Consider the following 12,290-nt stretch of genomic DNA (forward strand, 5'->3'; position numbering starts at 1 on the left):
AGTTGTTATGTAGGTGTAACACACAGAGATGTCCTAGTTGTTATGTAGGTGTAACACACAGAGATGTCCTAGTTGTTATGTTGTTGTAACACATGGCTATGTCCTAGTTGTTATGTAGGTGGAACACACAGAGATGTCCTAGTTGTTATGTAGGTGTAACACACAGATATGGCCTAGTTGTTACGTAGGTGTAACACACAGAGATGTCCTAGTTGTTATGTAGGTGTAACACACAGAGATGTCCTAGTTGTTATGTTGTTGTAACACATGGAGATGTCCTAGTTGTTATGTAGGTGTAACACACAGAGATGTCCTAGTTGTTATGTTGTTGTAACACATGGCTATGTCCTAGTTGTTATGTAGGTATAACACATGGCTATGTCCTAGTTGTTATGTAGGTGTAACACATGGCTATGTCCTAGTTGTTATGTAGGTGTAACACATGGCTATGTCCTAGTTGTTATGTAGGTATAACACATGGCTATGTCCTAGTTGTTATGTAGGTGTAACACATGGCTATGTCCTAGTTGTTATGTAGGTGTAACACATGGCTATGTCCTAGTTGTTATGTAGGTATAACACATGGCTATGTCCTAGTTGTTATGTAGGTGTAACACATGGCTATGTCCTAGTTGTTATGTTGTTGTAACACATAGCTATGTCCTAGTTGTTATATAGGTGTAACACATGGCTATGTCCTAGTTGTTATGTAGTTGTTCATACACATAGAGATGTATGAAACTTACTCCTCAGATGTAAGAGCTAGCTTTTGAGTGGCGCGACCGGTAGAGACGCTTGAGGGAGGACAGTCATGTGTGTTTGTAATGCGGAGGGCCTGGGTTGGATCCAGGTATGTGCTGAATCAGGAGGAAGTGGCCAAGCAAGCAGTGTGATATCCTTAGGGAGTGATGCATAGTTTCATGTCCTTTGTATTGTGTGTGTCCCAGGTGTGCATCACAGTGTGGGCTGTGTGTAACCCTGTGTGAGTCCCCCAGGTGTGTACTGTGTGTAACCCTGTGTGTGTCCCCCAGGTGTGTACTGTGTGTAACCCTGTGTGTGTGTTTCTCCTCCATAGGTGTGCGTCGGGGTGTGTATCGCCCTCCCCGTTTGGGTGCCCAGCCCCAGAGGCCTCAGCGTTGGGGGGTACGCACCGAGTCCCAGAGCCTGATCAAGGACTCCACGGCGCCCCCTAAAGATCTTGACCTGGTGACCAAGCGCATGCTGTCGGCCCGCCTGTTGAAGATCAACGAGCTACGCAACGCCCTGGCAGAGCTTCAGCTCCACACTGACCAGCTAACCAAGGAGAACCGCATCCTCAGACAGGTAACCAAGGAGAACCGCATCCTCAGACAGGTAACCAAGGAGAACCGCATCCTCAGACAGGTAACCAAGGAGAACCGCATCCTCAGACAGGTAACCAAGGAGAACCGCATCCTCAGACAGGTAACCCTGACCCACAGACAGGTAACCTACTAACCCTGACCCTCAGACAGGTAACCTAACTGACCCTGACCCACAGACAGGTAACCTACTAACCCTGACCCACAGACAGGTAACCTACTAACCCTGACCCTCAGACAGGTAACCTAACTAACCCTGACCCTCAGACAGGTAACCTACTAACCCTGACCCTCAGACAGGTAACCTACTAACCCTGACCCTCAGACAGGTAAACCTACTAACCCTGACCCTCAGACAGGTAACCTACTAACCCTGACCCTCAGACAGGTAAACCTACTAACCCTGACCCACAGACAGGTAACCTACTAACCCTGACCCTCAGACAGGTAACCTACTAACCCTGACCCTCAGACAGGTAACCTACTAACCCTGACCCTCAGACAGGTAAACCTACTAACCCTGACCCTCAGACAGGTAACCTACTAACCCTGACCCTCAGACAGGTAAACCTACTAACCCTGACCCTCAGACAGGTAACCTACTAACCCTGACCCTCAGACAGGTAAACCTACTAACCCTGACCCTCAGACAGGTAACCTACTAACCCTGACCCTCAGACAGGTAAACCTAACTAACCCTGACCCTCAGACAGGTAACCTACTAACCCTGACCCTCAGACAGGTAAACCTAACTAACCCTGACCCTCAGACAGGTAACCTACTAACCCTGACCCTCAGACAGGTAACCTACTAACCCTGACCCTCAGACAGGTAACCTACTAACCCTGACCCTCAGACAGGTAACCTACTAACCCTGACCCTCAGACAGGTAAACCTAACTAACCCTGACCCTCAGACAGGTAACCTACTAACCCTGACCCTCAGACAGGTAAACCTAACTAACCCTGACCCTCAGACAGGTAACCTACTAACCCTGACCCTCAGACAGGTAACCTACTAACCCTGACCCTCAGACAGGTAACCTACTAACCCTGACCCTCAGACAGGTAACCTACTAACCCTGACCCTCAGACAGGTAACCTAACTGACCCTGACCCTCAGACAGGTAACCTACTAACCCTGACCCACAGACAGGTAACCTACTAACCCTGACCCTCAGACAGGTAAACCTACTAACCCTGACCCTCAGACAGGTAACCTACTAACCCTGACCCTCAGACAGGTAACCTACTAACCCTGACCCTCAGACAGGTAACCTACTAACCCTGACCCTCAGACAGGTAACCTACTAACCCTGACCCTCAGACAGGTAACCTACTAACCCTGACCCACAGACAGGTAACCTAACTGACCCTGACCCTCAGACAGGTAACCTACTAACCCTGACCCTCAGACAGGTAACCTACTAACCCTGACCCTCAGACAGGTAACCTAACTAACCCTGACCCTCAGACAGGTAACCTAACTGACCCTGACCCTCAGACAGGTAACCTACTGACCCTGACCCTCAGACAGGTAACCTACTAACCCTGCCCCTCAGACAGGTAACCTACTAACCCTGACCCTCAGACAGGTAACCTACTAACCCTGACCCTCAGACAGGTAACCTAACTAACCCTGACCCTCAGACAGGTAACCTACTAACCCTGCCCCTCAGACAGGTAACCTACTAACCCTGACCCTCAGACAGGTAACCTACTAACCCTGACCCTCAGACAGGTAACCTACTAACCCTGACCCTCAGACAGGTAACCTACTAACCCTGACCCTCAGACAGGTAAACCTAACTAACCCTGACCCTCAGACAGGTAACCTACTAACCCTGACCCTCAGACAGGTAACCTACTAACCCTGACCCTCAGACAGGTAACCTACTAACCCTGAACCTCAGACAGGTAACCTAACTGACCCTGACCCTCAGACAGGTAAACCTACTAACCCTGACCCTCAGACAGGTAACCTACTAACCCTGACCCTCAGACAGGTAACCTACTAACCCTGACCCTCAGACAGGTAACCTACTAACCCTGACCCTCAGACAGGTAACCTATTAACCCTGACCCTCAGACAGGTAACCTACTAACCCTGACCCTCAGACAGGTAACCTACTAACCCTGACCCTCAGACAGGTAAACCTAACTAACCCTGACCCTCAGACAGGTAACCTACTAACCCTGACCCTCAGACAGGTAACCTACTAACCCTGACCCTCAGACAGGTAACCTAACTAACCCTGACCCTCAGACAGGTAACCTACTAACCCTGACCCTCAGACAGGTAACCTACTAACCCTGACCCTCAGACAGGTAACCTACTAACCCTGACCCTCAGACAGGTAACCTAACTGACCCTGACCCTCAGACAGGTAACCTAACTAACCCTGACCCTCAGACAGGTAAACCTACTAACCCTGACCCTCAGACAGGTAACCTAACTAACCCTGACCCTCAGACAGGTAACCTACTAACCCTGACCCTCAGACAGGTAAACCTACTAACCCTGACCCTCAGACAGGTAAACCTACTAACCCTGACCCTCAGACAGGTAACCTACTAACCCTGACCCTCAGACAGGTAACCTACTAACCCTGACCCACAGACAGGTAAACCTACTAACCCTGACCCTCAGACAGGTAAACCTACTAACCCTGACCCTCAGACAGGTAACCTACTAACCCTGACCCTCAGACAGGTAACCTACTAACCCTGACCCTCAGACAGGTAACCTAACTAACCCTGACCCTCAGACAGGTAACCCACTAACCCTGACCCTCAGACAGGTAACCTACTAACCCTGACCCTCAGACAGGTAACCTAACTAACCCTGACCCTCAGACAGGTAACCTAACTAACCCTGACCCACAGACAGGTAACCTACTAACCCTGACCCTCAGACAGGTAACCTAACTAACCCTGACCCTCAGACAGGTAACCTACTAACCCTGACCCACAGACAGGTAACCTACTAACCCTGACCCTCAGACAGGTAAACCTACTAACCCTGACCCTCAGACAGGTAACCTACTAACCCTGACCCTCAGACAGGTAAACCTACTAACCCTGACCCTCAGACAGGTAAACCTACTAACCCTGACCCTCAGACAGGTAACCTACTAACCCTGACCCTTAGACAGGTAAACCTAACTAACCCTGACCCTCAGACAGGTAACCTACTAACCCTGACCCACAGACAGGTAACCTACTAACCCTGACCCTCAGACAGGTAACCTACTAACCCTGACCCTCAGACAGGTAACCTACTAACCCTGACCCTCAGACAGGTAACCTACTAACCCTGACCCTCAGACAGGTAACCTACTAACCCTGACCCTCAGACAGGTAACCTACTAACCCTGACCCTCAGACAGGTAACCTACTAACCCTGACCCTCAGACAGGTAACCTATTAACCCTGACCCTCAGACAGGTAACCTACTAACCCTGACCCTCAGACAGGTAACCTAACTAACCCTGACCCTCAGACAGGTAAACCTACTAACCCTGACCCTCAGACAGGTAACCTAACTAACCCTGACCCTCAGACAGATAAACCTACTAACCCTGACCCACAGACAGGTAAACCTACTAACCCTGACCCTCAGACAGGTAAACCTACTAACCCTGACCCACAGACAGGTAACCCACTAACCCTGACCCACAGACAGGTAAACCTACTAACCCTGACCCACAGACAGGTAAACCTACTAACCCTGACCCACAGACAGGTTAACCTACTAACCCTGACCCACAGACAGGTAACCCACTAACCCTGACCCTCAGACAGGTAAACCTACTAACCCTGACCCTCAGACAGGTAAACCTAACTACCCGACCCTCGACGGACCTCACCCGCCCCGACAGGTAACCTAACTAACCCTGACCCTCAGACAGGTAAACCTAACTAACCCTGACCCTCAGACAGGTATTGCCTAACGTTCTGACTAGGGTTACCTGTCCAGTAACTTTAGAACAATTCCTAGGTTTTCTAACTCTAAATCAGGTAAAAGCGATGTTACTTAGTCGCCTTGGGTCCCTCCAATGTCATTTTTATTGGACAGTTACTTTAATACAGCCTGTCCATAGAGATAGATAGAGGACTCTTGATGGATAAAACCCATTTTAGCATGAGCATTGTCAAGGGCTTCCACAATTTAAAAGTAGTCAACTGGGTAGGGTTTCCTATGGATTGGGTGTGATCAGCCAATGATCAGAGCATTGTGTTTTTCATATTGGGTTGCCTATGATTTGTAAAGTGCTTTAAAGCTATATCACTGTCATTTTAGTGGCCACAATAAATAAATGACACATAATATTTGGTTTAGGTCAATCACCAATATAAGGTTTATGCTTTTTTTTTCAAACACTAAAGAAGAATAAAATGGACTACTTTAAAATGGAGATATTCTCAATGGCGCTGTCACAGACGCCATAATAACCCAGATACGGAATCCTCGTATCTATTTCAATGAGTCTGTCTGTGTGTGATTCCTAAAGCTACAACACCGGCAGGAGAAGGCGCTGCAGCGATACGACGACACGGAGAGCGAGATCGCCCAGCTGCTGTCGAGCCACGCTAACGAGACCACAGCTCTGCGGGAACGTCTACGGCGGACACAGGAGAGGGAGAGGGTCACTGAGAGGCGACTCAAAGACACACAGGTACGGAAAGCCAGAGGGCTCATACCTGACCAGATCTAGTGTTTGCTTTTTGTAGAAGAGTACAAAATAAATCAAATAGGTTTAAGTGTGAGCTGACCAGAGGTGCCTGTCTGCCTGTCTATCTGTCTGTCCATCTGACTGTCCCTCCCTCCCTCCCTCCCTCCCTCCCTCCCTCCCTCCCTCCCTCCCTCCAGGAGCAGCTGCAGCGTAGCCAGTCGTCCCTGGGTCGTCTGAGGCGTCTGGCAGAACAGCAGGAGCTAGGTCCCAGGGAGGAGCTCACCAGGAGACTGGAGCAGGAGAGAGTCAAGGACCAGGAGAACCAGCTGAAGATCAAGGTACAGTAGCTACTAACACGCTACAGAGATCTCCTGCACATGTTAAACAAAGATCACACATCACAGGGCTCTAAAGGTGAAGTACAGGACACTAGTTCACACACACATACACACACACACATACAGACACACACGCAGGCAGGGCAGGGCAGTACCTATCCTCTTGGTGGTGTTTATGTTCCTGGGCGATGGTTTCAACATGCGGTTGGCATAGATTATTGTAGGAGTGATAAGCCGATATGACACCAATGTCTATGAAAATTCCACATACTGGATTTTCAACAGTGTCGTTAGCATTTTAGTATTTTCAGAGTATTTCCTGCACCTACCTAACTCAAATTCGAGACGTCGGATTACAACGGGACTATAGCGTCCATAAAGCGACTGTTGGACTTCAAAAAAGGTCAGATTGTCTAAATTTGTAGGTGCAACAGTTTTATTAAATGTATCATTTATCGGTTTCATATGCTAATTTCTGTCCATTAAGGACCAACGATGTGCTATTTTTTTGTAGCATTTCTGAAACAGTGCCAGTCAAAAGCTCATTCCAGGGTTTGTCTTTATTTTTACTATTTTCTACATTGTCGAATAATAGTGAAGACATCAAAACAATGAAATAACACATGGAATCATGTAGTAACCAAAAAAAGTGTTATAATATATTTTATATTTGAGATTCTTCGAAGTAGCCACCCTTTGCTTTGATGGAAGCTTTACATACTATTGGCATTCTCTCATCCAGCTTCATGAGGTAGTCACCTGGAATGCATTTCAATTAACAGGTGTGCCTTCTTTAAAAGTTAATTTGTGGAATTTCTTTCCTTCTTAATGCGTTTGAGCCAATCAGTTGTGTTGTGACAAGGTAGAGGTGGTATACAGAAGATAGCCCTATTTGGTAAAACATCAAGTCCATATTATGGCAAGAACAACTCAAATAAGCAAAGATAAACGACAGTCCATCATTACTTTAAGACATGAAGGTCAGTCAATCCGGAAAATTCCAAAAACGTTGAAAGTTTCTTCAAGTGCAGTCGCAAAAACCATCAAGCGCTACGATGAAACTGGCTAACTGCACCTCAGATTGCATCCCAAATAAATGCTTCACAGAGTTCAAGTAACAGACACATCAATCAAGCAATAAAATGTATTTATAAAGCCCTTTTTACATCAGCCGATGTCTCAAAATGCTATACAGAAACCCAGCCTAAAACCCCAAACAGCAAGCAATGCCGGTGTAGAAGCACAGTGGCTAGGAAAAACTCCCTAGAAAGGCCAAAACCTAGGAAGAAACCTAGAGAGGAACCAGGCTATGACGGGTGGCCAGTCCTCTTCTGGCTGTGCCGGGTGGAGATTGTAACAGAACATGGCCAAGATGTTCAAATGTTCATAGATGACCAGCAGGGTCAAATAATAATAATCACAGTGGTTGTAGAGGGTGCAACAGGTCAGCACCTCAGGAGTAAATGTCAGTTGGCTTTTCATAGCCGATCATTCAGAGTTCGAGACAGCAGGTGTGGTAGAGAGAGAGAGTTGAAAACAGCAGGTCTGGGACAGGTAGCACGTCCGGTGAACAGGTCAGGATTCCATAGAAGCAGGCAGAACAGTTGAAACTGGAGCAGCAGCACGGCCAGGTGGACTGGGGACAGCAAGGAGTCATCAGGCCAGGTAGTCCTGAGGCATGGTCCTAGGGCTCAGGTCCTCTGAGAGAAAGAATTAGAGAGAGCATACTTAAATTCACACAGGACACCGGATAAGACAGGAGAATTAGACCAGATATAACAGACAGACCCTAGCCCCCCGACACATAAACTACTGCAGCATAAATACTGGAGGCTGAGACAGGAGGGGTCAGGAGACACTGTGGCCCTATCAGATGATACCCCCAGACAGAGCCAAACAGGCAGGATATAACCCCACCACTTTGCCAAAGCACAGCCCCCACACCACTAGAGGGTTATCTTCAAATCAGCAATTTACTGCCCTGAGACAAGTCCTGGGCCTCTATCTACACCACGTCCTGTATCTACTGACACCACCACATGTTGTTATGCTGGGCCTCTACCTACACCACGTCCTGTATCTACTGACACCACCACATGTTGTTATGCTGGACCTCTTCCTACACCACGTCCTGTATCTACTGACACCACCACATGTTGTTATGCTGGGCCTCTACCTACACCACGTCCTGTATCTACTGACACCACCACATGTTGTTATGCTGGACCTCTACCTACACCACGTCCTGTATCTACTGACACCACCACATGTTGTTATGCTGGACCTCTACCTACACCACGTCCTATATCTACTGACACCACCACATGTTGTTATGCTGGGCCTCTACCTACACCACGTCCTGTATCTACTGACACCACCACATGTTGTTATGCTGGACCTCTACCTACACCACGTCCTGTATCTACTGACACCACCACATGTTGTTATGCTGGGCCTCTATCTACACCACGTCCTGTATCTACTGACACCACCACATGTTGTTATGCTGGGCCTCTATCTACACCACGTCCTGTATCTACTGACACCACCACATGTTGTTATGCTGGGCCTCTACCTACACCACGTCCTGTATCTACTGACACCACCACATGTTGTTATGCTGGACCTCTTCCTACACCACGTCCTGTATCTACTGACACCACCACATGTTGTTATGCTGGACCTCTACCTACACCACGTCCTGTATCTACTGACACCACCACATGTTGTTATGCTGGGCCTCTATCTACACCACGTCCTGTATCTACTGACACCACCACATGTTGTTATGCTGGGTCTCTACCTACACCACGTCCTGTATCTACTGACACCACCACATGTTGTTATGCTGGGTCTCTACCTACACCACGTCCTGTACCTACTGACACCACCACATGGTGGACCTCTATGTCTATATGAGAGACTGAGTCCGACACACCACATCCTGTATCTACTAACCAAAAAATATGTTATGAAATATATTTATTGCTAAAATAAAGGTTTAAGGAAATACAGGCAGCCACCACATTACTAGAAAACTGCTCACCCAATCAGCATGATGTTGCTGTAAGTATAAAAGCAAAGCTTACTTTCATATAATAAAAAACGAAGCTTGAAAAGATAGTGGAATGGGGTAATGTCTTAGTGTGGGGTGGGAATAATGCATTACATTACCTTGCATGGGGTACAAATAACATTACTGTGGGAGTATGAATTATGCTGTTTGAGAAGGTTTTTGAATTCTAAGCAACCTGCCTACATTGTCTGAAGTACAAGAGAACAACGTAGCTACTGTAGTAGGTCAAAGCTGTGTGCTGTTAAACCTTGGTAGAGCATGGGTGGAGTAGACATTGTGGTGCTGTAAAACCTTGGTAGAGCATGGGTGGAGTAGGCATTGTGGTGCTGTAAAACCTTGGTAGAGCATGGGTGGAGTAGGCATTGTGGTGCTCATGTGAATTTCCTTTATTTTCCGGCTTCAGATCAATGTCTACTTCTCCCTTAAAACATAGTTGTTGATGTTCCTAGTGTCCAGTTCCCTCTCCTTCTCCTACAAGGGTTAGAGTTAGCTTCTATAACGCAAATTATAGTGTGTGTGTGTGTGTGTGTGTGTGTGTGTGTGTGTGTGTGTGTGTGTGGTTTAGGATCTGGAGCGCAGAGTGGAACTGAGCAGCAGTAGTTATCAGAGGCAGCTAGCTACAGAGAGGAGGAAGACCATCAGTACCCAGGACCGGGTCTCAGACCTACAGGAGGAGGTGGAACGGCTCACCAACAAACTCAAGGTACACACACACACGGACACACACACACACACACGGACAAACACACACACGGACACACACACACACGGACACACACACACGGACACACACACACACGGACACACACACACGGACACACACACACGGACAAACACACACACGGACAAACACACACATGGACACACACACACATGGACACACACACACACAAGGACACACACTCACACGGACACACACACACACACAAACGCGTGAAGGCACATACACACACACTGTACGTTGCTCATTGACCTTTATACTCCATCTACTGTATATCATGTGTACACTGCATTCTGAAAACTATTCAGACCCCTTAACGTTTTCCACAATTTTTACGTTACAGCCTTATTCTAAAATAGATTCAATTGTTTTTTTGCCTCACCAATCTACACACAATACCCCATAATGACAAAGCGAAAATAGTTTTCATTTTTTTCCCCCAAATGTATTTAAAATAAAACCCTAAAATATCATATTTACATAAGTATTCACACTCTTTACTCAGTACTTTGTTGAAGCACCATTGGCAGTGATTACAGCCTCGAGTCTTCTTGGGTATAAGGCTACAAGTTTGGCACACCTGTATTTGGGGAGTTTCTCCCATTCTTCTCTGCAGATCCTCTCAAGCTCTGTCAGGTTGGATGGGGAGCGTTGCTGCACAGTTATTTTCAGGTCTCTCCAGAGATGTTCGATCAGGTTCAAGTCCAGGCTCTGGCTGGGTCACTCAAGAACATTCAGAGACCCGAAGCCACGCCTGTGTTGTCTTGGCTGTGTGCTTAGGGTCGTTGTCCTGTTGGAAGGTGAACTTTTGACCCAGTCTGAGGTCCCGAGCTCTTTGAAACAAGTTTCCATCAAGGATCTCTGTCCTTTGCTACATTCATCCTTACCTCAATCCTGACTGGTCTCCTAGTCCCTGCCACTGAAAAACATCCCCACAGAATGATGCTGCCACCACCATGCTTCACTGTAAGGATGGTGCCAGGTTTCCTCCAGACATGACACTTGGCATTCAGGCCAAAGAGTTCAATCTTGGTTTCATCAGACCATAAAATATTATTTCTAATAGTCAGAGTCCTTTAGGTGCCTTTTGGCAAACTCCAAGAGGGCTGTCATGTGACTTTTACTGAGGAGTGGCTTTCATCTGACCACTCTACCATAAAAGCCTGATTGGTGGAGTGCTGCAGACATGGTTGTCATTCTGGAAGGTTCTCCCATCTCCACAGAGGGACGCAGATCTGTCAGAGTGACCATCGGGTTCTTGGTCACCTCCCTGACCAAGGCCCTTCTCCCCCGATTGCTCAGTTTGGCCAGGAGACCAGCTCTAGGAAGTGTCTTGGTGGTTCCAAACTACTTCCATTTAAGAATGATGGAGGCCACTGTGTTCTTGGGGACATTAAATGCTGCAGACATTTTTTGGTATCCCTCCCCAGATCTGTGCCTCAACACAATCCTGTCCCTGACCTCTACGGACAATTCCTTCGACCTCATAGCTTCATTTTTGCTCTGACATTCACTGTCAACTATGGGACTTTATATAGACGACAGGTGTGTGCCTTTCCAAAACATGTCCAATCAATTGAATTTACCACAGGTGGACTCCAATCAAGTTGTAGAAACATCTCAAGGATGATCAATGGAAACAGGAAGCACCTGAGCTCAATTTTGAGTCTGATAACAAAGGGTCTGAATTCTTAAAAGTACCAGTGAAAAGTTTGGACACACCTACTCATTCCATGGTTTTTCTGTATTTTATTATTTTTTTAAACATTTTACATAATTGTGAAGACAACAAAACTATCAAATAACACACAAGGAATCATGTAGTAACCAAAAAAGTGTTTGCCTTGATGACAGCTTTGCATACTTTTGGCATTCTCTCAACCTACTTCACGAGGTAGTCACCTGGAATGCATTTCAATTAACAGGTGTGCCTTGTTAAAAGTTTATTTGTGGAATTTGTTTCCTTCTTTATGCGTTTGAGCCAATCAGTTGTGTTGTGACAAGGTATGGGTGGTATACAGAAGATAGCCCTATTTGGCAAAATACCAAGTCCATATTATGTCAAGAACAGCTGAAATAAGCAAAGAGAAACAACAGTCCATCATTACTTTAAGACATGAATGTCAGTCAATCTGGAAAA

General features: G+C 46.9%; 1 protein-coding gene across 2 annotated transcripts in view; it reads left to right on the forward strand.

The window, feature by feature from the left end:
- Window positions 1–12,290, forward strand: part of lca5 (lebercilin LCA5) — a 31,007-nt gene that overhangs the window by 2,938 nt on the left and 15,779 nt on the right. For both annotated transcript variants that reach the window (XM_082961607.1, XM_082961609.1), the window contains exons 3-6: window positions 1,076–1,323; window positions 5,854–6,018; window positions 6,213–6,353; window positions 9,995–10,132. In XM_082961607.1, the coding sequence (XP_082817733.1) occupies window positions 1,076–1,323; window positions 5,854–6,018; window positions 6,213–6,353; window positions 9,995–10,132 (692 nt within the window). The remainder of the gene's footprint in view (window positions 1–1,075; window positions 1,324–5,853; window positions 6,019–6,212; window positions 6,354–9,994; window positions 10,133–12,290) is intronic.

Source organism: Salmo salar, chromosome 15 (assembly GCF_965601325.2).
Source record: "Salmo salar chromosome 15, fSalSal1, whole genome shotgun sequence".
NCBI lineage: Eukaryota > Metazoa > Chordata > Actinopteri > Salmoniformes > Salmonidae > Salmo > Salmo salar.